The sequence below is a fragment of the Sphaerodactylus townsendi genome, linkage group LG11 (assembly GCF_021028975.2).
Source record: "Sphaerodactylus townsendi isolate TG3544 linkage group LG11, MPM_Stown_v2.3, whole genome shotgun sequence".
Taxonomy (NCBI): Eukaryota; Metazoa; Chordata; class Lepidosauria; order Squamata; family Sphaerodactylidae; genus Sphaerodactylus; species Sphaerodactylus townsendi.
The window spans coordinates 25,921,509-25,948,813 of NC_059435.1; the positions used below are offsets into that span (position 1 = coordinate 25,921,509).

Sequence of the window (27,305 nt, forward strand, 5' to 3'; positions counted from 1 at the left end):
TTCTTGGGGTTGTATTACATGACTATCCCATATATGGACATAAAACAGAAGCTTCCAAACATTTGGGATATATTTTATTTAATTATTATTATTAGTTGCCTTCTTTTCTGCCATGATCAGCTCTCAGAGTCATTGGGATATATACCGGTATTCCTTAGGATGGACCTTTAACAACATCAACTAGTGACAATATGTAGTGTAAAAAGGAGGCCCAGATGCTTTGTTAGAGTTTTTGGTTTTTGAGTCCAAACATGTTCTATTCTGATGAACCCATAGGATGTGTTCTTCTGCTACAGCTGAAAGTCCATGATGGTGTATGCAAGAGCCAGAGTATCTCCCTTAAAGTAAATTAACTAGTGGTTGGCTCTTCAATGGGTCATGAACGCTGCACAACAGGGCCACCCACATACAGGGTAGAGCTCTTTACATACTTGGAGTTATCCTTTTTGTAAATTAACAAAGAAGTCGTGTAGGCTGGGCCCAAAACAGGTAGGTATGCTCCAGAGGCAACGAATGTTAAGAACTGAGCTGAATGAAATTTTAAAAGTGCCCCCCCCCCAGGGGAGGCAAGCTTCTGAGACTCTAGAGCAGTGATGCCGAACCTAGGACGTGTGTAAAAGTGACACACCAGGACATTTCGGGTGACATGCCAACATTCACCAGCACCCGATAACAACTATTCTCCCTGTTGTGTTTGAGTCATTTTTGTAATTATTTGATGTTTCTTTATATAATGCATAGCATCACACATGATTGACTGTATTTTTTGAATAAATGACTATGCAAATTATTGTTTCTCTTTTGTTTGTGTGTGTGACACACCAAAAGAGTTAAGCTAGACATTTTCTGAATTTTTCATACACCAAGCCCAAAAGGTTCTCTATCACTGCCCTTGAGAGTCCTGTACAGGGAGACTTCAGTAGTGGGATGGGATATTCAGAAGGTTTCAACTTTTGCGATTCCTCTCAGGCTCCCAGCTAGGTATATCTAACCACAAATTGGCTGGCCCTCTTGTGGATCAGCAAAGCTGCATAAACCAGGTAGGGGGCTCTACTTACTTGGGATACTTCCCAGCCCTAGTATGCAAAAAAACATAAGAATGATAATTAACCAACAGAAAGAAAATTTTTTCTCAAAAACCATACTGATGAAGAGTATATATTATCTAGGAAAGATAATTCCTGGAGTAGTTGAGCATCAAGTTAAATGAAAGGAGACATGGGAGAGGAGAAACCAGCCTGTGCCAGCTTCTGACAGCTTATAGAATTTTGAAGTGAAGATTTGGGAATATGATTTCCCAAGTTTCCTCTTTTTCCTGCAGTTCCCAGCATGTACAATTTTGAGATTTATGTTTTAGAGTGACTTTAGGATTTTTATAAGCACAATGCTGTCAGGACGGGCTGGGGTGGGGGTGGGGGGAGAGACTAATGGGTTCCCAAGGGCTAGTTTTCTGCTTTAAGGTTTTATTGAATGGATTATTTGACTCAGTAGAGATTACTACAGAGTTCTGCGGAAAACGAAATGCAAAATCAAACTGTAAGACCATATTCTCTGTTATCTTAGAAGAGTTAAGAAATCCCAGACGAGAATGGGGATAACATTATCGGTGCAGGGGAGTTGCATACTCCCATTGTTAACTAAAACTGCCTAGTCTTCAAAACATATTCCAATGTTGTCAATGTTGTAATTAGTCTAAGTAATACTATAAATAGCATGTATTTGCACCGGTGAAACTGGAATAAAACAAATTAATTTTTGATTCTGATTCTTGTAAAGACTTCTTGTAGCGATACGATTCCAGAGAAAAGAAGATACATATTTTCAGTCTTTCTGTGTGTGAGGGAAAGAATACAGCCCTGCCAATCCACATGGCTAGGGAGGGACAGCATTCAATTTACTGTATTGCCCAGTCACATCCTGTGGCTGGAAAGGGGTTTAAGTTGACTGGCACTCTTATCTAGTTTTGGCAAACTATTGTCTAGTTCTGGCAACTTGTATGTAGTAACAGAATCCAATCAAGAGGTGACTGCATATTGTTTTACCCATTTACTAATTTATTATTATTACTGTCATAATTATTATTCTTAATTAAAACATTTATATCTCACTTTTTCACATACTTCAATTAGGCTTACAATAATAGTTATAAACATTTTCAGTTAGAACCAAAATAAAGTAGTAATCACAAATCGCCCCCTCTCCCCTTAAAAGATCCCCTCACCAGTGGTGGCGAACCTTTGGCACTCCAGATGTTATGGACTACAATTCCCATCAGCTCCTGCCAGCATGGCCAATTGGCCATGCTGGAAGGGGCTGATGGGAATTGTAGTCCATAACATCTGGAGTGCCAAAGGTTTGCCACCACGGCCTCAGACATTCTCAAAAGTCCTGGCAAATGAGCAGATCTTGCAGCACCTCTAAAGATCTCCAGAGAGTGGGTTCTTTTCACCTCTTCTGGGAGCCGATTCCACAGAGCCAGAGCCGCAATAGAAAAGGTCAGAGCTCCTGTTGATGCCAGACAGGCTGTCCTAAGTGGTGGGATAGCCAACAGATGGCTGCCTGATGACTCTAGAGTCCAGTTGGTGCACAGGACATATAGAAGAAGATGCTATTTTAAATACTGTTATACCCAGTCCGAGCTCCTGAAAATTGTAGCCTAGCCTAGTATGGTGAACTAGCAATGCCAGATAATCAGTGAAACAGTCCTGATAACGAGATGTTGACTAAAGGAGGAAAAGCGATCAGAATTATTCCCTCATAGACATGGGTTCTCTCTTCTCTCTTGGAATGTAATGGGATGGACCAACAGATTGTGTAACAATGAAACACTTAGTTACTTGCTAGATTATGACATCATTTTAGCACAAGAAACATGGAGGACTGATATGTCCCCACTAGATGGATACAGGTTATTTTTCCTCCCAGCCCAAGCCTCCAATCATGGTAGAGCTAAAGGAGGCTTGTGCATACTAATTTCTACCAAACTGAGAGGCAATTCCTCATTGATATCTTTCTATGAAAATATGGCAATGGCTGCTGTGCTTCAAAATAATAGGTTCAAGCTCTTGATTATTAACGTGTATATCCCCCCAGCCAAAAATATGTCCCAGTCTGACCTGGATTGGATGGGCCTTGAAAACTATGTTCTTGAGTTGCTGATTGCTCACCCAAACATAATGGTCATTATGGGAGGGGACTTTAACGCAAGAATGGGATTGGATGACCAGTTGCTTTATACCAAATATAAATCTTGTGTTCCTCATGCTGATGTACACCTTTTCCCCTATAGCAGACGTTTCAAAGATGAGAAATGTAATTACACTGGCTATAAGCTTGCTCAAATGACAAATAACTTAGATTTAAGAATAATTAATGGGAGGGTTGATTCCAGATTATCCAGCCTAATACACCTATTGGTCAGGGGAATGAGGCACTATAGACTATTTAATTGTCAACAAAGAAATGGTGCAGCTGGTTGACAGATTCAGAAATTATACCGTTTTCACGATAGTGACCATTTCCCTCTAACATTGACCTGTTGTTTCCCCTTCGAACTATTTCAGACAGAAAACCATTATGAGGGATTTGCTGCCAGGGAGGGCAACTTACCACAAATTACGTTGGTCCTCTAGTCTTGAAAAGAAAAATTAATGAGCTATTTGACTCAAGTACTTCTGTTATCAAACTACAGTCTTTCTTTGATAGCATAGACAGTACTACCCTGCTACAGGCTTTGGGGAAATAATGGAGGACATAAAACAGGTGTTGACTACCCATAGTAATAATCAGAAGAAGAACAGCATTAGAGCAAGTAATTCTTGGTTTGACACAGATTGTAGGAACCTAAAAAAAATGAGTTAAGGTCCATGGTGAGAGCCTATAAGGTTAACCACTCTGACAAGCTCCTCATAGAAATGAGGAAGGCCGAGAACAAATATCAATCCACAATACAAATCAAAAGAAACAAGCTATATTAGATGCTTGGGAACAGCTTAATTTAGTCGTGGAGCTCCTAAGAACACTGGCTGTTCTGGAAATTGACATCTAACTGCTCACAGAAACCATCTTCGGTTGCTACAATCCTCCAGATATTTGGGAAACTCACTATAAAGCTCTGTACTCAGCTCTAGAACTGGCTGGCCCTGATGGTGTAGAAACAACAACTCTCCTCCCTAACTGGCCAGAGGTCACCACCTGTGAAGTGCGCAAGCTAATTGACACCCCGTTACACTATGGGAAAGCCCTGGTTTGACCTTGTTCCTCCTGACCTGATTAAAAGAAACACTGATTGGTGGGTACCAGTCCTGGCAAAAACTGTTCACCTCAATAGATAGATCAGGAAAACCCTAAGGGCTGGGGAAATAGCTGTAATTGTCCCTATCTATAAAGGGTGATAGGAATACCAGGAGTTATAGGCCCATCAGCCTACTTAGTACTATCAGCAAGCTATATGCTAAACATCTATGCTGGAAACTGAGAGACTGGCTGGAACAAGGGAACCATTTAGCAGAAGAACAGGGGGGGCTTCAGAGAGGGATATTCAACACAGAATCACTGTGTAATCATGGACCATCTCATAGCTAAATCACATCAAAGCCCCAGACCTCTCTTTATATTGCCTTTGTGGACTTTAAATCCTTTGATTCTATCTCAAGAGATTTACTTTGGAACAAATTGCTTAGTACCGATATAGATGCTTGATTTACTAATGCTAATCAGGGCACTTTATCAGAATACCAGCATTAAAGTAAAATATAGTACAAGGCTATCTAACAAATGAAATCAAAAGTAGCAGAGGGGTCAAGCAGGGTTGTATTTTGGCCCCTCCTTATTCAATTTTACATCAATGATATTGTAGCCTTATTCAATAGCAGATCTCCATCCCCAAAATTGCTGACAAAAGTATCTCTTTACTTTTATATCGCAGGGATGATCTAGCTCTTATCTCTAGAACCCCATTATTGGCCCTAAGGGAGAGCCCTAAGGACCCTTGCTGACTATTCTCAGAAAAAACCAGTTAGAAATTAACTATGAAAAAAACCAAAGTGATGGTTTGCGCTACTAGACCTAAACGCCATATATGGAAATTAAATGGGAAAAAATTGGAGCAGGTTCCACTCTACAAATATCTGGGCGTAGTATTTCAGTCATCAGGACTTAGAACGGCTCATATCAAATATGCTGTTGCAAATGCGTCTAGAAGCTCTGGAGCTATTAGAAATTATTTCTGGAACAGAGGTGGGCATCATATTCCGGCTGCCATCAAATTATTTAAGGCCAAATCATTGGCACAACTATCATATGGTACACCACTCACCATAACCGGCTCCCTCTGCAATCTTGAGCGTCCTCAGTCAAAATTCTTGAGGTCCATCCTACAGCTCCCAAACAACATTTCGAACGCTGCATTGCGTATAGAGACTGGCCTAATTTCAGTACAAGCAAAACTATGGACACTCTCTATAATATATTGGCTCAGGCTATGCGATTGTCAGAGGGGTCTTGCAAGACTTGTCTTGTCTGACATATTTGTTCCCCCTTGGCTTAGAGCAGTTTTACGGAAACTATCATATTATGGACTCTCCCAACAACTAATTACCAGCATGAATTATGATAGAGCTAGGGATCTTGTTAAACTTAGAATCATAGATGTCGAGAGGCAACACGACCTGAATAAACTCAAACACCCAATCTTCAGCAAAATAATGCTGAATAAACTTTCAATAATACCTTATCTTACTTCTTTGTTTAACGCTAACTATCGAAGAGCCTACAGCCTACTCCGTTACAACGCCCTTTCGTCTAATTATACCAACGGGATTTATAACAAAGTACCAACTGAGGGCAGAATTTGCAGTTGTCAAATAGGAGGTGTTGAAAACTCGGAACACATATTATTTGAATGCTCATACTATGATGAGATACGTTGGATGCTTCTGTCCTTTGACCAGACAAACATTCCTTTGGCTAAGAAAGAAAAGGTTAAAATACTGTTATCAGATACCAATAAAAATCTAACGTATTCTGTTGCCAAGTTTGCCTGGATATCAAGTAAAATCAGGAAGGCCCGACAGAGCACTACTGGCTCTGCCAGCTAATCCTTATTACTAATTATTATTAGACTGACCTTCCACTCATTATCTTGAGCTGATGTTCTGAGTTCCTGAGGTCTATTATCTGTATTTTGTTAACTGTTTTAATCTGTATATTTGTAATATCTGTAAATTTTATGATTTTAATTCTTTTGGATCTTGCTGGTCAATGACCGTAAATAAATTATGTATGTATGTATGATGTCCCTTTGTCATAATGTTCCTCATCCAGCTGCAGCATAGATTTGGCTGAATCAACAGACCAGATTGAGGAGGAACAGGCTGCATATTGGGGATGGCCGAAACTTGATCATCTGGACAGGTGTCAAACTCGTGACCCTCCAGATGTTAGGGACTACAGTTCCCATCGTCCCCTGCCAGCATCATGCTGGTAGGGGATGATGGGAACTGTAGTCCACAACATCTGGAGGGGTGCGAGTTTGACACCTGGAGGTCCCGTTTCGAATTGCTTCGGGATCCTACCAGGGAGCTTCCACTCAAAATGCTGAACATAAACTCACCAAGCCTAATTCTATGCACAATGTAGACCTGGCACATTTTTTTAACAACAAAAAGGCACTGCAGCTGTTTGAGGACAGAGAGTTGGAACAAAGGGGTAGGATTTCAAGGCTTTGGTAGGCCACAGGAACGGGGGAAAGTTCCATGCCATGAACACAACCCATTATTTCTTTGTTTAGAAGACTGAATAAGAATTTAAAAATCCAGAAATGTATAACACATGATCAAACACATGCTTTGTTTCTGGAATAGACCTGTTTGAATAATGAAATTCACAGCATCATGGATATTAGAACTCATAAAAATGTTTGTCTGTGTGAAAGAGCTGATTGTATAAATTGAGCTGATTTAAAAACATCATTATGGAATGGCTGATCTGTATTTTCTGCACATAAGAAAATAGCAATCTTATTATGAAAGAGCTGAGATCATTCTATGTGAGAGCTTTAAATTTTTTTTAATTGCCAGAAAGAAATATTAAAAAATGTATAATGGGGATTTTTGTGTCCAGTGAGTAGTTTCTGCATCAAACAGTTAAGTTTGAGAGACATAGCTTGTAGATAGTGGGTTACAACTAGCCACACTGTTCCAAAGTATTTGGAAGTGTGGGGACTAATTTCCACCAATTCAAAGATTGTTTTCTCGATGAATATGTTATGTGTTCAGATTCAAATATGTAAAGGGGATCACTCTGGAATGAGATTAAAGGCACTCCCACCAGGGAATCTGGGTTAATCTGAACTGCAGACTGAAAATTTACTACTCATAATACCTTGTTTTGTATACGCCTATAAAAGTGAATGTGTTTTTAAAATCTGAATGCACACAGAGAGATCACAGCATAATAGCGTTTAGACTTGAAGATATCACAGACTGAAACAGACCTATCACCAAACCTATGTATGATTATTTTAAAAACAAGTCTCTTTAAATTCAGTGAGAGTTACTTTTTCATAAGTAAGTATAGGATTATAACTTAATACACCTATTGTTCTAGAAATATCATCCAAGTCTACCAGAAGACACCTTTAGTTCTTTGAACTGGTGACTTATAAGATTGTTGCACATTTTATAATTGTATATGTGCCTTTCCTTGCAGGTAAACTGTTTGCCATTGGATCCAGGAATGGTTCTCAAAGTCTGGACTTAGCAATGGCTCAGCAATCATGTGCTGCTGTAGGAGCTCATTTAGCCAATGCAGAAGAACTGAGGAGGGCCATTTGGTATTGTTCCTTCACTGTGTGCACAAAAGGCTGGCTGGCTGATGGCACCATTGGGTAAGACTTGTCGGGAAAGTGTGGGATATAAATCAAACAAATGAATAAAATCAAGAGGAAAAGAATGGAAAAATCTTCTGTGATATTATCACTAAAGATTATGAACACACACACACACGCACGCACACACACACACACACACACACACAAAAGACCGACAGGCCTTCTTTGGGTAAGTTGGTCAAAAGCTGGAGCCAGTGCCTGAACTGAAATCACAAGAGATTGCTTTACAGTACAGTTCTTTTGAGAAAAGTCAGCATTTCAGGTCTGATTTTTAAGTCTGATGCATTTCAGGTCTGATGCTTAGGATACATGTTACATTCATCTTTCACATTCATCTGTTTCACATTCACATGTTACAGTCATCTTTCACTTTTACATTAGCCCATGTTAAAGTACAACTCTTCAGATTTGGGACTTAGACACAGAACAGAAAGTCATAGAAAATAGACCTAACTCAGGGGCCACTAGGTGCTATTAGCGGCACCTAATTAGTAAGTCTCACACTATATACTATAACCCTGTTTACAAGTTATTAATGCATGCATGTACAGTGTAAATGCATGTACATTTTTAAAATCTAAACGTTGAATACTTCTCATGTTACCAACTGTGTGCATCCAGATATAGCCAAACCAAACATAAACTGGGTTTGGCCCCAAATAAAAACTGACTATCCAAATAAAGCCCTTGTTTGGGAGACTCCTGGTTTTGCACAGGTTTTATATTTGGGTTTGCGTGTGTGTGTTCTCACCACTGTTCCAGGGTTTTTTCTATGGGTTTTTGTCCCTGGGTTTCAGGGTCTGGTGTGGTGTGGTTGGGAACATTTCAGTTTTTAAGTTGATTCAGCTGCCTAGCCCTGTGAGGTTGAACATAGATTCTGTTGGGCTTGTATCAGCAGAGGGTCCTTGGTTTTTGCTGGGCACTGGCGGACTGGATTGGCTGACAGCTTCATCTGGGCTGGCAAAAATGCCTGCTTCAATTTTCTTGTGTTTCTTTGTTGTTTTGACATTGGTTCTCTTAGGCTTTGTGATGTGTTGGCATGAGATTCCACTGGACTGAGTTCCGCTGTTGCATTTGTGCTAGTTCTTGGGGTGGGAGGCATTTCCTCTTTGCTTTTCCCCTGGAGGAAAAAAAGCTGTTTTTTCCTTCCATCGCAAACAATGGGCGTAACTGAATTCTTTTGTTTTTTTTAAAAAATACATAGCAATAAAAAATGTAAAAAGAATACTAATTATACCTTGATACTAAGTTTTAAAAGTACTTAAAACTACTTATTCTAACCCTTCCCCAACTATTTATTCATGAATGCCAGGAGAGAACCAGTAATGCCTTAAAAATTGCTTGGGTGAAAACATAACAAAAGAAACATTGCAGGAAGAAGTAGGACCTTTGCTGTGGGGATTACCTCCAAATAAACATATAGTAGGATATTGTCTATGGGGATTTATTCTTATGGGATCCATGTAATCTCTTATGTGCTGTGTGGAACCCGTGTTCCAATTTCACTTGCAGCTGTATGAGGAAGGACATTTGAACAGCGCAAAACGTTATGTCAATCCAGTCTATGGATGAAACAGACCACTTAGGAAAAGCAGTATATAAATACAGTGCTACTGTCAGGAGTTCTCCTGGGTCAAAGAGACCCAGTTCCAGGAACAGACTCCTCATCTGACAATGACCAGGACAAACCAGATGATCAAGAATCTCAGGAAACATCCCCTGCCAAGTCCTCTGAACCCCCTTTAAGTCCTTTGGATTCTGAAGCATCTGTCAGACCTGCCCCTAAAAACTCAGCTTCAGGCAGCTAGTTCCCTGACACATAGGACCAGATTGCAAACCACCAGTCCCCCATGTTCTTCCCCTACCTAGCAAGAGCAACAGAGATGGTGAGCCCACAAGGAGACAGCTCTACATTGACAAACCACCAGTCTAGCATGTTCTGTTTCAAGTACTTAGATGATCGTTGCCTAAGTCAGGGGTCGGCCATCTTTACTATCAAAAGAGCCATTTTTGGCTTGAATGGCTTGGATAAGTGGGACGTAGCTCACTAAACCAGCACCCAGAGTTTAACCTGGGTGCTGCATGCGATGAGGTGCAGCCGGCTCACTTGGCCAGCATGACTGGCACCACTCCCAAACTCCACGTGGAGTTCAGAGTGCCTGTTTGCTACTGGCCTCAGCATCACTGAGGCCAGTAGCAAACTGAGCCCCGAAGACCAACTCTACTTTTGTATTGTCGGCTCTGTCCCCCTCCCCCAAGCTCCACCTCCTGTCAGGTGGAACTTGGAGGGTGGTGGAGCCAACAGTATAAAACTAGAGTCTATCAACCTTCAGGGGTCAGGTTGCTGCTGACCTTGGTAAGGCTTGGGGCCAGCTTTAAATGGCAGGCCTTCAGCCTAGACCTGGGCAGCTGAGGCCAGCATCAAACAGGCCACTCTGAATTCCTTGTGGAGATCAGGGCAGGGTGGCTAGCCTTGCACTCGAACTCCCTGCAGAGTTCACGAGTGGGGCCAGCTCTGCATTGTCTAACTTTGCCCCGGCCTAAAACAGCCAGCAGCTATCTCCTCACATAATTTTGAGAAAAGAAAAACTATGTACCCCTGTTCACATGCAGTTATCTTCCCCTTTAACATTGCATCCCCAAAGTCACCATCTGGCTTTTGGGATACAGAAAGGGATGCTGTTGCAAGGGGAGGCATGTCAGTGTGCCCCCCAGGAAGCAGTGCCCGGGGCTCTAGCTCCTTTGTGCTCCCCCCTCACTATGCCAATGCGAGAAACAGTCCTTCACTTCCAACAGCTTCTCTCTCTTTAGACTTTTTAAGCCCTTGGCTAAGCAGAGAGCTTTGTTACATCAACAGATTTACATGAGCACTTCTGTGCTAGTTGTGACCCTGGACCTAGCAATAGCCTGACTTCAGAATTCTTTGAATAATGAGACCCTACTTTGCAATATCCTTGCTCCCAAGGAACTGGAAGACTGCTTCAAGCCCCTACCGCTAAAGACAGAACAACTGTACTATATAAATACAAACCCAGACCTTCCTACCACAATTGTAGTAGTTTTGCTGAATATTTGACAAGCCTTCAGTCAACCAGACACTATGAATTCAACTGCTAGATGTTAAAAAATGAAGTAAAAGGAAAGTGTTCAAAGTACGGTCATAGTTCAAAGAGAAAATACAGTGACTCTGAAGGGGAGGAAACCATTCCAACAGTACCCTGAGAAATTTCACTTTGCCAATATGTTTCCCTTCAACTACAAGAAAGAACACTTGGCTATCATGCATCAGCCCAAAATGCAAAGTAATTTGGTTCCATGTACACATTACAAAGGAGTTCTTTCACAGTTTTTTTGCAGTATGTTTACATTTTCACCCACCTGGCAAAAGTCTACGGTGATTAAAATACATATAAGCCATATACAATAACATGACAACATGCTGCCCAATATAGATATAAGGAACGATGGTGCTCTTTGTATAACTCCTCTACAAACACACACACACACACACACACACACACACACACACACACACACACACACACACACACACAATCTACTTCATTAAAATACATTTGAATAGTACAGTGTGCTTATGAATCATGACAGTATCATGTTGTTTAAGAGACTTTAATGAAAGTAAAACAGCCCAGGCTAAAGGTGAAGTCTGGGGTTTGCAGTTCACAGGCAATTGGCCTTAAAATGGTGGAAAGGTAGGGCAATGTTGCAGTTCTTCCAGATCACAGATAACCCTCTTCTAGGTACAGAATTTGGGCTCCAGAGCATGTCAGCTTTCTCCTTTTTTTTAAAAAAAAAAAAGAAGAGCAAGTTTCTAGTGCTTATGTTTGCGAAGATATGCTTTTCAGTATGTGAGTGATGTAGGCTAAAACTCGGAATCCAGGTGACAGGCTGATGAGGGTGCAAACTTTATCCCTTATCCCTCCCTACAACTAGAAATGAATGAAATTATGCAAATTTGCTTATATGGCAAAGGTTTTGCTGGTTTCAGAACAAAGCTGTTCTTGGTACACTGGCCGGGAAAAATGTACCCTGAACATCTCCGCATTTGCTAGTTTTAACATATGTGCAACTACATTTGCATCTTGCATTAGCCTTCTTTATCTGGCTCCAGCCAGAATTGAAACATCCCACTTTCTTTTCATACAATCCCCCATCCCCAACAGTAAACTGATGACCGCGTCCAGCTGCTTGGCCAGAGCTGTCTCCTAATACTATAATATTTCTGATTCATAGTCGAAGATGACCAAAATGAACAAAAGCTTAATAATATAAAGAACAACTAAAACGTCTTATGCAGCACTAGCTAAACCTTGTTCAAGAAATATGGTCATATGATATCAGGCCAGGTCCACAATATACCAGTTCCTTGTTAAATATGAGGGAAGGTCTCTAAATTAGAAATTCTGTTATTGCCTCGCTTACAGCAGTTAAAGCAGGTTAAACACACATTACCGTTTTCTTTGTCATGTGGAGAAGTCTGATCCTATAGCCATCAGAATTCAAGCATACTGGACAGAACTATTAAGTATGCAGGACAGAATCAAAGATTTATTGTGCCACATTTGCTGACATAATTCAGATTTCCACTTTATTAGGTAAATTTGCCTCTTTTTTTTACAAGAAGAGATTACTTTTTAGTTGTCTTTCAGCTGCTTCAAAACCAAAAGAAATATGAAGATAGAAATACTGAATACTGAATACTGAAGGGACTGTTCCTAGCTTGATTAATGATTTCCTGAGTCGTTGCCATGACTTGAGCATCCAAGTGGGATTTGGAATTTCTATCACTTCACAACTAAGGAAAAAGAAAGGCCTGCGTTAGGTGTGATGTGAAGATATTTCAACAGTAATAGTGAAGAAACAGTGCTGGAAATGTCCAAACGGGTACTGACTAAACCAGAATTAATATCCTTCATTTCCCCGAAAATTGATTGAAAATGCAGTCTGATATGGTTAAAACAGCACCTATGGATTCTGAAATAGGCTTCTGTTCATGAATACCATATATTTAATTTCTGGATCATGTCCAAGTATAAAAGAATTTCTAATATTATCTGTCATTGGAATATTCCTTGTAGAGGCTGGTTCACACAAGCAACTTGTTTGTTCATGAGATCTCAGTGCTCAAGGCAGGATGCTTAAGTCTGTGCTGGGTTATGATCGTTGTGTATAAACATCTGGTCCTGATAAAGAATTTGTGCAGAATTATAACTGGCAAGCCTTGACAAACATGGTTAAAATATAGAAGAACAGCCACCTTAGTGAAGCCCTCTTGTGTCCTGACTGGAAGACCTATAATACTTTCCAAGAGACATATAATTGATTTTCTGATGCAAAATATCACCCAACATTGCATTTTAAACCTGATATTGCGACATGTAAATGCAGTATAGCAGAGTAATATTGCTGTGAAGTTTGACAAATTGAGATTAACACAGGAGGCCAGGTGAACATAACAGAGAGCCCCTCGGGGATGGGGCGGTATATAAGCTCAAAAAATAAATAAATAAAATAAATAAATAAACACTACTTTTCCTCTTGTACACTTTGTAACATGTCACAATTTTTGATGTCTACCAAAAGGAGTCAACATTTTTAAACAGTTTTCCCAACATTTCTTTTGAGTGCATCAAACGCCCACAGCACATTAAATATTTAAATCTGAAGCATGGACGTCTCAGAAAGAAAGCTTCCTCTACAAAGCAAAAAACAAACAAACAAAAATGCTGCGCAGGTGCCAGATGAACAGGGGAAATGTAAGATTTGTCTAAACCCCAAACATTCCCCACAGGGGTTATTCTTACAGGGAGATTGTCCTCAAGAGACAACATTAAGGAGCTTGGAAGACGAGTGAACTGGTTTTAGAGTTCACCTTAATTTTCCATGTCACCCCATCAGGAATTCTGTGCAAAATGTATAACCAGTAGGAAAAAAAGAACATAATTTCTACTTATAGAAGACAAGGCAGGGACCTTACGGAGTCACAATAAGGTCATGTCTCCCTTCATTATTTCCCTGCATCCGAATGGTGGTTACAGAAGGAAAACGATATTGGATTTTATGGATCCATTATTAGATTTAATTCAGCTGTATTCTTTTTAGAGTTGAAAGAGATTTGCTTGGGATATTGGTATGTTTCAGGCATACAGAATGACGAGGGGAGAGAAAAGGTAGGGCTGCCCAATCCAGTTCCTAGTGGTGGGACACAGACTGCCCCACTGCCTCCAAGAGAGCTTCTCAGTGGCGCAGGGAGGCAAAAAACAAAAAAAAAGCCTTCCGTCACGCTCTATGAACTTATGTCACCCAAAAGGGTGGCATAAGTCCAAGCTCCCAGTGCCTCCGTTCCAGCAGGAAAAGGCCAGGTGGAAGCCAGCTAATGTTGGTTCCACCCCTAGTCATGCTTCTGGCACACCCTCACTATGCTGGTGGAGGCCAAATCCACCATTGCAGCCCTGCTCCGCCTCCATACAAGGATTTGCCTCCCCTTTGGAGTGGACCGTTGATGACTGACTCCTCTTTCGTTGATGCAGTTAATAGGATTCACTAATTCATCCTGCCTGAGATAGATCAATTGCAACTGGTAGATCTGCCAGCCTCACATCAAAACTCCCAACCTGGATATGGCAACTCTATAACCCAACCCCCCACTGGTGGTTAGGGGCTTGGAAACCCTATTCCACCTCATTGGTTGAACCATAAGAGCCATACTCCTGAAATGGATCTCCTGCAACAGCTTGAAAGCTCCCTTCACCTCCTAAAAAAGCTGCTGTCGAGAGTCGGAGGGCCTTTGAGGACAGGTGCTGTGCTTGGGCTGCATCTATGACGGGATGGGAGTCCACAAAAAAATCACAGGCACTGTCTTGCATGAGTAGAAATGCTTTATATTCACATGAAGGAGAAGAACAGGATCCAACCCATTGTAATCATTTTGTCTGTTTTTGGGTTTCATTAACACAAGACTAGGGCATGCTAAATGAAGGACTCATTGACATCCACATATTTGTAGCAATATTGCTCCCACAAAATGAGAAATGCAGTTCAAATGAACCAAGCATTTGCCTGTTTTAAAAGCTCCTTCTGCTGCGTTAATATAAAAGGTTTGTTGGGGGACCTTTTATTTTTACATCCTGTGATGTACGTTTCTTGCATAGCTTCTGAGCATCTCTTTTGTCTTTTTTAGGACAACGGTATGCAACAGGACAGGCAGCAAGGCACAGAGTGTGAAAGTCATTGATGTCCAAATCGAAATGGATCCTTCTCCAAGTGGTAGATATGATGCTTTTTGTGTGAAGGATAAAGGTCAGCATTGACATGATACCGAAACAATCACTTTGGCATGCAGGAGCAAATATTTTGGGTTTTTCTCTCTCAAAAAGTCCTACAGTAATAGGGTAGAAGTAATTTACTGCCTGATTTAAATTATACAGATTGCATCCTGGGAACAACAATTGTACATTGTGGTTTCACTGCCTCTATGAATCCAGAGGCATTTTTGGTGGCATTGCAGCATCTACATAGAAGTTTCCTCTGCACTTTCCTCAGTTATCTCCTTGTGGTACCATTTTTCCCCTGTGCATTTTGCAATATAGAAACTACTGGGTTTTGTAAAAAGCCAGCAAGACACACACACACACACACACACACACACACACACACACACACACACACACACACACACACACACACACACACACACACACACACACACACACACACACAAACCCACACACATACACGCAAACAAACCTGAGTGGCATTTCACTTTCCCACGTATGTTTTATTTATTTATGTATTTGCTACAAATAAATTTTCCTCTTTTGATGTTGTGACCTTTCCTGGTTTGTGCTCCATTTGAGTCATTCAAGATTGTACAGAGAAACAAGTCTCTATTCTGCAATCTGATTATAATGTATTAGTGGCTCCTTTCACACATGCAGAATAATGCAATTTCAGTCCACTTTCACAATTGCTTGCAAGTGGATTTTGCTATTCCGCACAATAAAATCCGGCTGCAAAGTACGTTGAAAGTGGATTGAAAGTGCATTATTCTGTATGTGCGAAAGGGGCCACTGTTGCAGAAAAGCATTTTAATAGTTTGGCCATGAATAGAAATTACATTTTGCCCAGCCAGACTTTTGGCAGAGCTTTGTCACCAATAATGATGGATTCAGTAGCTTAATCTGTCAGGGGTTTTTTTTTTTTTGGGGGGGGGGGTGGTTGAGATTCATCAATGCGAACATAAACCCCAAGAGCAGGCAGAACTGAACACTTTCTGAATAACATTTGGGCAGTTTGATTGTAAGGTTCTGTTTCTTCAGAGCCTTTTCATGTCTTCAGCACTGTGTCTGTCTTTCTGTCTCTTTTCCAGCCTTTAATTTAGCTGACAGTGAATTTCCAAGTACCTGGTGATGTCATTTAGACTAATGAATGAAGCCACTCCAACCAGCCATACATTTCTGAATGATAAAGACATTCTGATGTTAGTGGTTTACCAGCTGCACTTTAACTGTTGGGTTAACTGTTTGCACTTCAGTTTTGTATCTCTCTCAGCACCTACTCCTCCTCCAACGCTGCAAAAACTCCTTTCTGTCATCCATTGGGGGAAAATATAAAATTGTGTAGATCTGTCCAAACTCTAAATGATAGGATTACCCACCACAAAACTCTTTGAAGGTTATTTTGGCTAAATTTTGCAGAGACTATGGTAGAGGTTTCAGGGTAGTCCACACTGCCCACAAGTCAGTTTAGTATATACATATATGGTAGAAATATGACTACCATTTTAGAGTACCACACAATTTCTCTCCCTCCTCTCTAATACTTAACTGCTGATGCAAGTGACCAACTTGTGTGACCGTCTAATGTGCAGTGTATTATGAGTTTTCTTCTTCTCCATGTTATTCTATGTTTATAAGGAGACAGTGTGAGAGCCAGCATTGTGTAGTGGTTAGGAGTGATGGACTGTCATTTGGAAAACTGGATTTGATTCCTCACTCCTCCATAAGAGCAGCAGACTTTAATTTGGTAAACCGGGTTTGTTTCCCCACTTCTACATATGAAGCCTGATGGGTCATCTTGGGCAAGTCACAGTTCTCTGTGAACTCTCTCATCCCCACCTACTTCACAAAGTTGTGGGGAGAGGAAGAGGAGGAGTTTGTAAGTCATTTTGAAACTCCTTATAGGAGAGAAAAGTGGGGTATAAATCTAAACTCTTCCGCTAGACTATGCAAGTATGTGGGTAAACACCACTTAGATTTTGAAATGTTGCTCTGTTTTTCATGCAGGAGCAGAGAAAAGGCAGGTTCATGCTAGCCAGGATAATCAGATCCTCAAGTGTAGCATCACGTTGCATGGATGCCTAATGAACAGCCAGTCAGTATTGTCATCTTAGAGCCAAACAAGACAGTACTAGTCTCTTTTTTGGTTTAAGGAAAAGTGTAGGGGGATTCAGTTCCTTCCTCTAAGCCCTCCAGGTGACTGGTATGCTCATAACTGATTGCATCGATGTTGTTAGGAGATGTGTGCACAGAACCTGACCAGTAAGGATCATAAGAAATGCAGGTCTGTTGCCCAGAGTCCCTTTTGTCAAATACATCTTGCTCTTAAGCAGTCACCTCTTCTAGTCTCAGCTGACTTGGCCGTGCTGATCCACACTCATGTAATCTTGAGGTTGGGCTACTGTAACCCACTCTTAGTGGGGCAGCTTTTATAGATAACTCAGAAACTTTGTTTAGTAATAAACATGGCCAACTGTCTTTTGACTGGGTCATGCTGCTATTCTTGGTGATTTTCTCACTGGCGATTAATCCTGGGATAGTCACCCAAAATATCCAGGTTCCCTTGAGATCTCCTCACAGCCGAACCACGGAACACAGCTCCCCCCCTCTTATCACGGGATTTTCCTGGATCTGTTTGTATATGCACCTTTTTTGGGGGGAAAAACACTCCATTGGGAGCTAATAGGAGATGGGGTCTACACATTTGAGGGTCCATAACTTTGACTCCCATGAACCAAACTTCACCAAGCCTGGGTGGTATCATCAGGAGGGTCTCCTAAAGATACTCTGAAATGTTGTTGCTGCCAGCTTAACAATTGCACCCCTGACAGCAGGCACACACACACACCCCACAATGGATCTTCACTAGAAACATGCTGCAGTGAGGATGTTGGAACCTGAATGAAAAGGTGCCGATTCTTTTGAAACTTGGTTGTATCTAGATTAAATTTTCAGTGGGAATTCGGCCCTTGTGTTAAAACAGCTGCACTAGTTGTGTATGGGTTTCTGGATTAAAATTGAAGTGTCACTTCCTTTAAAGCCCTTTGTGGACTCCAGTCCTACATTCTCACCATGTGCCAGGATTGTTATTTTCAACCAGTTTTGTTCCTGATTCTGTCTGTCAATTCCTGATTCTGTTTTATATACTACTTCTCTCTATTCTAAGGAATTTCACAGTGGCTTACAATCACAATCCCTTCCTCTGCCTCTGACTTACTTTGTGAGGTAGGTGGGACTGAGAGAATTCTGGGAGCGCTGTGACTAACTTAAGGTCACCAAGCGGGCTTCAGGTGGAGAAGTAGGAAATCTAACCTGTTTCTCCAAATTAGAATCTGCCGTTCCTAACCACTACACTGGCTCATGGTTAGAGAAGCTTACTAAGCATCTGCCTGGTCACAGTGGTCCTTTCTGGATAGCAGAAATAAAATATCCTGCAAACATTTTAAAAAGATCCAATTTGGGGGTTTTTTTTGTTCACTCTGGGCAGAGAATACAAGCGTCGCCAGCCAAAACAATTATTTCTTCCCACTTGCTGGCCAACGGAGCTCTTGTCAATTTCACAGTTGCACCCGCCATTTTGTATGCTGCTGCAGAGATTCTTCTGCCTCCACCATTTGGTGAAGGTTTTTCATGGAGTCTTCCTTTGCTTGTGTAACCTCTTTCTGTGGGTTCTGTGGGGCAGTACTTGGAAGGAGTTGCAAAGAACCAAATTTAAACAAAACAGTTTACTTCTCTTAACAATTAACACTTTAAAAACATTAACATTTAACGTTACAATTCAAGGTCCTGTTCAGGTTGCATTTCAAGTCCTTCTATTTACAGTCTACTGATATTGCCAAGTCCAAATTCTTCTTTGCAAGTTGGCTGGCTCCTGAAGACTCCAAGGGCTTGATGAACAGGTTGCAACATGATGAAGGTCTCCAGGAGAACTCTCACCCATTACAACCATAAAAGAAAACCCTGAAACAATAAACTCCAACATTTACAACATAGCAAAACAACAACTACCTTCCCAGTAGTTCCCAACAATATTGCAATTACCTTAACAAGGTGTTAAGGGCTTATAGAAATCAAGGTCCGAGTCTGGTACCCTTGTCTTCTGCAAAGAGCTCTTTCAGCCTTTCTGCTGCTCTGAGTCTCCACCCCCTTACTGGGTCAACCCATTCTGGGCCAACCCATTCTGGGCATGGGGGTTACACTTGCAGCTTATCCACACACAATTTCACTGTAAAAAGTACATGAATAAAGTTTGTTTTGCATGGTGATTCCACATACGTGTCATTTTTCCTTTTTTTGTTTTGAGGGGTATGTTAGTGAACCTACAATGACACCAATATGTGCATATTGCAGCTTCTCTAGCTTTGCACACAGCTCCCTCACAACAGACAAAAAAGGGAAAATGACACATGAGTGGGCTTGCCAGGCAAACCAAACTCAATTAATCTACTCTTTAGAGTGAAATAGCTGAGCTGCAAGCAGAGGAAGCCTCCGTAGGAAATCTTCACCAAATGACAGAGGCTCATCTGCCAAAAATGAAAGTAAGAGCTGGGGAGAGGGGAGACAGGAGCAGGGGCGGAGCAAGGGGGAACTGCGCCCAAGGCACACGTGCAGCCTGCACCCCTGCTGTGGTGCTGTCCGCCCCTGCCATGCCCTGGAACGCCCCAGAATGCCTCAAAATGCCCCCGCCATGCCCAGGCCACGCCCCTGCACCGGTGCATGCCCGGGGCTTCACGCCCCCTGCCCCATTGGTGCTATGCTACTGGATGGGAGACATAAAGCACCTGCTTCCTGCTTTTGTCACTCAGTAAACAGGAGACATCTTCAATCCGGGGTGGGGAAAAATGATCGCTAGTTTAGTGATTTTTTAAAAACTTGTGTTGAGAGAAATAAAAAGTCCTGAAGGTGCTGGGGGTGGGGGGTGGGGGGAGAGCTGTGCAAGCTTCTTCCCTAAAATCCTTTTTTAATAATGTCAAGTTGTTATATTTCTGTTGTGTGGAAAAGACCCATCTTTGGTTGCTATCTCAATTCTTCAGAACAAGTTTTCAGAAATGATCAGGAAAGCACCATCCAAAATGGCCCTTAAGAAATTGTTATGCCTATTGGCTTGTTTGTTGTGGTACTTTTGGGAAGGGAAACAAGCGAAACTTGAAATAAATATAATAAATAAAAGCCTTCGACAATATAATAAATAATGTTCACAAGTTCATCTCCCAATATCACATCAGACACCCCATTACAACCCAGTCTAACTAGACTTTTCTAACACTAGATTTTTTTACTTCCTGACTTTTTCTCCCCCTTCAGGTCGACCATGCGGGGATCCTCCATCATTCCCTCACACAGTTCTCCATGGTCACACTGGGTTTGAAATGGGAGATGAACTGCACTATATCTGTGCCCAGGGATATGTAACGAGCAACAAAGACTCTGCTTTCACTCTGCTTTGTCACACATGTGGAGAATGGTTTGGTCAAGTCCAAGCCTGTGTCAAAGGTAAGATTAGTGACTAAGCATATATTTCAGTGTCTTGGATGGTATCTTAGATGCCCATCCAAGTCTCAGTCTGCTTCTGGTTTCTTGGTTGCAGTCTCTCTTTTGGTTGATAATGGAATAGATAGTCTTCAACAATTTCAGTTTCCTCATTTTCTGCCCTAAAGCTGAGTAATTCTCCTGTAACTGAATTATATCCCAGATTAAATATTTGTTTATTCTATTATATTTATATGCCACCCTCCCCCTTGGTTAATTTTTGTAAAGAAAAAGTAATACCAACATGCTTTGGAAAAGGGTGAGCATTTTCCTCTGCTCCCCAGAAAAAGTTTCTTGTTATGGAGGGCTGAGCAAACCACTCCTGACTTAAAGGGTAGCCTAATAGCTCTTTTGATGATATTTATGTGATTATGAAAGCAATTTTAGTCCTATTTCCTGTCTTTTACCCTGCAAGTCTGTGGCTTCAAAAATAGTAGGCCAGATCCTCAAATCAGTGTAGTTTTTGGCATGAGTGGAGCCCAAGCAACATATGCCAGCTAAGAACTGACCTTATAAAGCACATCCTGATACCAACGGTTATTTCTAAGAAAAGTAAAAATAACCTTACCAAAATGGTACAGTGAGTAGACTTTCAGACATAATAATTTTCACAAGAGTTCTTTTTCATTTGTCTCCCTGCCTATTCCTGTGCATAGTGCTGTTCAACAGCTAAAGTCTGGGACTAAGAGAGTATTTTAGAATTTCCTTGTCAACATTTCAGTGTTTTTCCTGAGAAGTATCAGACCTTTAAGAAGTTATTTCTGGCAGAACTTTCTGTCTTCTTTAAGGGGGGAATGAAAGTAGGCACAACACAACCAAGACAGGTAAAACAGAGCAAGCTTCTCAGAATTCAGAATGGAATGAAAATGCGCATCTAGCCAAAAATGTTTTTTTTCCCCAGAATATAACTTTGGAGAGCTCCTTGAGTATTTCAGGTTAACATTGCAAAACAAAAAAATGCTACTGTAACGTGTTCTGGGTTGTTCCGACCTATAATTACTGCTGCAAAACTCATTATGAACTCTGTCCCCAAAGTATGGAAGGGCGAAACTAGAATGTCTATCATATTTTTATTCTTCTCAGCAACTAACAGCAGCGCACAGCCTCCATTTTATCTTCACAATAGCCCTGTGAGGTAGTTTAGGCTGAGGGAGAGAGAATGGCTGGAGTTGAGGATTTGGATCCAGAGCTCTGTGTCTCTCTTGAAGCAAGCCTTTATTGGCATAGACAGCAGTACAACAATAATAAAAACAGATTAAAAAGCATATACAATACAGGATATACATGTTAGGACGAAGGAAATCTACTGGCATTTAGTAATTTCCAGGAGAAAGTCTGCCACTATCATACAGAGAGAAGGATCAGGGTTGTCCAACAAGTAATGTAATCTAAATAAATTGGGGAGATCGGGTAAATGTAAAGGAGTGAGATTCACATACTTGGATCTGATTTCCTTGAATCTGAGACAGTGAAGTAACCTGTGTCTCTCCAGATGTTCATGGACTACAAATCCCATCATCCCCAGCCAGCATGGCCAATTGGCCATGCTGGTAGGGGCTGATGGGAATTGTAGTCCATGAACATCTGGAGAGCCGCAGGTTGCAGACCCCTGGACTAATCTAGCCACTGCATCTACTATTTTAATATATGTCATTGGTATATATAAAGAGAATTATGCAAAATTATTTTTATGTGTAATTTTGTCTGTAACACTCTAGAGTTTTGATTTAGTTGCCTTAGAGCAGGGGTGTTCAACTCTGGCTTTTCATATGCTCATGGACTACGATTCCCATCAGCCCCATGCTGGCAGGGGCTGATAGGAATCATAGTCCATGAACATTCTGAAGGACCAGAGTTGGACACCCCTGCTTCAGAGTTTAATATTATGTAATATATATAATAATAATAATATTTGAGTCTATTTTTTATTTCTTGTTGCTGTTTCAACAGTTGATTTATGGCAATTCTGCCACTGCTACCAAACTGTAAGACAACTGAGATTTACAGCTTTCAGTTTCAACCAGTTTGTTATAAGGATCTGAGGGAATGCTGGAGTAGACTATATTGTCAAATTATTATGTTTCCTCTTTCAGGTGAAACCGAGGGTCATATTGATTATGAGGATAATTTTCCTGATGACCTATCTATGCCTATTGAGGAACAGGAAGAAAATAATTCCAGAGAGACAGAGGAGAAGGATCACAAACCAGAGAAAACCATAGTTGGTGGTACCAAGACACAGCTTGCTGATGGCAACCACATTGGATTGAAAACTATATATATTGAGCAGGGCTCCAAATTGATATATGATGATGAGGATGTCCACATTGGACCTTTACTTGTGAACAATGGTACAGGAGCAACAAAAAGTACAGATTCTAAAACAGATGAATCTTGGCTTGATGGTTACCCTGTTACTCAAGAAGCAATGGAAGAAGGGGAGGCAGAGGAGGAGGGGGATAACATTGATGGATCCTTGGGAATGGAAGATGACATTACCAGTGACCGACCAAACCACACTGGCATTGGGAAATCAGGCAGTAGCAGCCTGGGAAAGGATTTCATGCCAATTGGGGAGGTTCCATCACTGACATATAATACTGATGGAATACTTGGAATGCCAGTAGCACTAACTCCAGTAAGTGCTCCAGAGAATGTAAGTATTAGCAACGGCTCTGAGAACATCATCAGGTATGTCCCAACCACACCTATGGAATTTGTCACTCAGGGATTGGCATCAGTAGACACAGCCACTAGCTTGATCTCAGCCACACTGGAGACTTCTTCGATGCTCAGTCTCATTGACCACATCCTGTTGCCAGAGGAAGAAGAAATGACAACATTGCCCACTCAAGCTGTAACAACTGTGCCTTCTCAAAATGTCTTTTCTGAGCCATCTGCTGATGATTTAATAGAGCGAGACATTCTTAACTATGGACTAGGAGGAAAGCTTCTGACCACTTTTGAACCATGTGTTGGGACAGAGTGTTCCAGCTCAGACAAAGGCGCCATGATAGCCATTGGGGTGACTGTGCTGTGCTTGCTATTGCTGGCTGCTATTTTTGCAATGTGGTGCTTTAGGAAAAGGCAACAGAAGACTTCTGTTTATAAACTGAATGGGAAGGATCATCCTGGGCACCAGCTACAACAGATTGAAATGCAGAGAGTCTAATCTAACATGCAACATTACTGGGGAGAAGGGGAAAACTGAACGACAAATGCCCACTGCTAGCCACCAGTTCAAAAAACAATAAGTGAAAACCTGTGTGTGGTTCAGCAGGGCTTGCAACTATTTGAAATCACAGCATAATATATTGATCTTGGCGTTAATTTAGGTATCTCTTTTTAAAACTATTCCAGTTCGTGAAGACTTCAGAGCTGATTTAAAAAGAAGGCAGATCAGTCATCACAGGTGGAGATTTCTTGTCATGTAAATTCAATACCCATCTTCGTGGCAAGCTGTAAGCTTTGACAGCTGCTGCCTTGAATTGGTCTATAATAGGGTGGAATGCACTTAACAGCATCTTAAAAAATTCTGATAGTTACATGAAACCATAAATGCAATTTTTTTCCTTCTCCTGTGATAAGCTGACTACCAGTGATATGTGTGAAAGAAACTTCAAATAAAGCCAGGGCAGCAGATGGGTGAAAAGAGGAGAGAATTTATTTGAACTATTACATTTGCCCTTTCTAATGAAAGGATACATTAAGAGGTCACATTTGATGAGAAGGACTTGGAGTTTGAATTATTGACATGCACATTAGTGTGAATTCCTCCCCTGAAGTCCCGGTTCATTTAAATGAGTTGTACTGGAGCAGTTCCATCCTGCAGGTTGTAGAGAGGGAATCACCATGGACTCATCAGTGGAAACACAACATTATTGGGATATTTGAATTTTTTAAACTGTTATTTCAATGTAATTTAAGGCAAAAAAAAGGGAAGAAGTGCCTTTTTATATTTGTGTGAGATGTATACACAGAAGAGATATTGTCTGAATAGACCTGAGGTCAATTGCATTTGCTCCTCAGTAAAGTGTACCCAGGATATCAACCCTAAAGACTTTGTATTGTACTAAACTTCATTAATCTCTAGAAATAAACAACAATTTCAATACTCCTTTCAACCCTTTCATATCCTATAGGAAAATCTTCCTAAGGAGATAGGCCTCAGCACTTTACCTGCAAAGTCCTCAAAGACTATTATTTCCCCAGTGACAATGCTGTCTTCATAATGGAGTTGGGTGTCAATAACACATGACGTTCAACTGCACTCTTAATTTAGAGACTGTCTGAAGTGACCGTTTTTATTCTTAGGTTAACTCAGGGTTGGCTTATGCCAGACAAAGATCTGATATGGCCACCATACGTGGTCATAAAGGGAACAAGCCAAGGTCACTCATGATGGCTAAACTATGGTAAGTTTTTTGCTATATATATGAACCCCATAGTTCCTGGGCATTCACAGCCACATTAATCAATACATATGGTTATGTATACACATTGGCCATTTACGTGCATGTGGTCCCCTTCCAAGTATGATTCTTGGTTTTGCACACAATTTCCCCTCATCAGAACTTGCCCTTTGTCAGATCAGAGAATCCCCACAGTTTCTCAATGCTCTTCAAGTTCAACTTTTCCTCTCCCTTCACAGAGAAAGCTAAGGAGATCACTGTGCATTTAGGTTTCATTGGATTTTCTCGCTTCTCCCTACCTTCCTCCACCCAGACCACAGTAGTTCTTCCTTCTCTTTGGGCCACCTTTTCAGAATGTTCAGAAAAGCTATACAAATTTTAACACCAAAGGTCTACTGCTGGAGAAGTGAATGAATCAAAGTGAAATTGACTAGCTGGTCTAGCAGCGTAACACTAGAACAAAGATGGGAAGATGGGAAGGAAAAAAGCAGGCAACCTCCCAAAATAGAGCTTGCAAGGAAATAGACAAATGGAGGTAGGTGGACGAAATGGTGGATCGCCTTGGTAAGGGACGCTTTGGAGGAGGATAACTTTGGAAACAAATAACCACAATCCCACTGCCAAGCAAAGTTAAAGAACCCACCATAGGGCTAATAGTGCATGGATAAATGGCCAACCCCCCCCCCCCCCGACCCCAACTTTCTTCCTTGAGAAATTGAAAAGTGGAAGAAAAAATGGCCTGTGATACTATTTACCATGGAGATTAGAGAAACTTTCTAGAGCATCACCTGGAAGTATCACATCCTCCCCAAACTTCACCCTCCCCATAACCTACAAATCTGCTAGTATTTGCACAGGTTGTGCTGGGAACCCCAGTCAAACACTGGACAGTAGAAAACGTGTAAAAATCATAGAATCATAGAGTTGGAAGAGACAACAAGGGCCATCGACTCCAACCCCCTGCCATGCAGGAATACACAATCAAAGCACTCCTGACAGACGGCCATCCAGCCTCTGTTTAAAAACCTCCAAAGAAGGAGACTCCACTGTTGAACGGTCCTTACTGTCAGGAAAGTCTTTCTAATGTTAATGTGGAACCTTTTTTCTTGTACTTTGAATTCATTACTCCTTTTCCTAGTCTCTGGAGCAACAGAAAACAAGCCTGCTTCCTCTTCAACATAACATCCCTTCAAATATTTAAAATGGCTATCATGTCACCCCTGAATCTTCTCTTCTTCACACTAAATATACCTAGTTCCCTAAGCTGCTCCTTATAAGGCATGGATTCCAGACCTTTTACCATTTTGGTCACCCTCCTCTTGACCCTTACATCAAGTCAATATCATTCTTGAATTGCGGTGCCCAGAACTGGACACAGTATTCCAGCTGAGGTCTGACCAATGCAAAATCGAGTGGTTCTATTACATCCCTTGATCTATACTCCTATTGATACAGCACAGAATTGCACTGGCTTTCTTAACTGCCACATCATAGTGCTGACTCATGTTCAGTTGAGGTCTACTAAGATTCCCAGATTCTTTCACAAGCACTTTTAAATCTTAGCTCAGCTGAAAGTTCCTCAGATATCCATCCTTGGTTTCCTTAGACACTCGTTTTTCCTTCTCATTGGAACTGTTTGTGCCTTCAAGATTTCACTTTTAAGAAACTCACATCCATCATGCACTCCCTTTTCTTTTAGTATTCTTAACCACGGGATCACACCCAGTAGTTTCTTAAGTTTACTGAAATCAGATTTCTTAAGGTCTGGAATGCATTTCTGACTACACTTGGCATCCCCTTTCTACTGCATAACAAACTCTGAAAGGAAGTGTTATAACTGAAAAAGGATGAGATGTTAAAGTGCTGACTGAAACATTAACTCTTACATAAAAATTACAATAGTGTAACACACACACACCCAAAATACAAAGTCCTAAGGGTTCCTAGAGCTAGGCTCCACCCCAAAGGATTTATGTTACTTTTCTGCCTTGCACAGTGCACCAGAGAATTAAGATTTGTAGCCTGCGTATAAATCTACTGGAGTCTATCATTAACTGAGCAATGAGGTAATGACGGGGACAAGATGGGCCTCTTTTAAAACATGAACAGAAACGTTATAAAAGAAACACAAGCTGCGGTAAATATAAATGGGGAACATAAAGAAGTGGGGTGGCA

At 41.1% G+C, this 27,305-nt stretch overlaps 1 protein-coding gene across 3 annotated transcripts in view; it reads left to right on the top strand.

Annotated features, from left to right (window-relative positions):
• Positions 1-24,962, top strand: part of SUSD5 (sushi domain containing 5) — a 42,532-nt gene extending 17,570 nt beyond the window's left edge. For 2 of the 3 annotated variants that reach the window (XM_048510280.1, XM_048510278.1), the window contains exons 2-5: positions 7,711-7,888; positions 15,093-15,211; positions 20,494-20,682; positions 22,812-24,962. In XM_048510280.1, coding sequence (XP_048366237.1) covers positions 7,764-7,888; positions 15,093-15,211; positions 20,494-20,682; positions 22,812-23,890 — 1,512 coding nt within the window. In that variant the 5' untranslated portion in view covers positions 7,711-7,763 and the 3' untranslated portion in view covers positions 23,891-24,962. The remainder of the gene's footprint in view (positions 1-7,710; positions 7,889-15,092; positions 15,212-20,493; positions 20,683-22,811) is intronic. The other variant, XM_048510279.1, reaches the window with a different exon arrangement.
• The last annotated feature ends 2,343 nt before the right edge of the window (positions 24,963-27,305 follow it).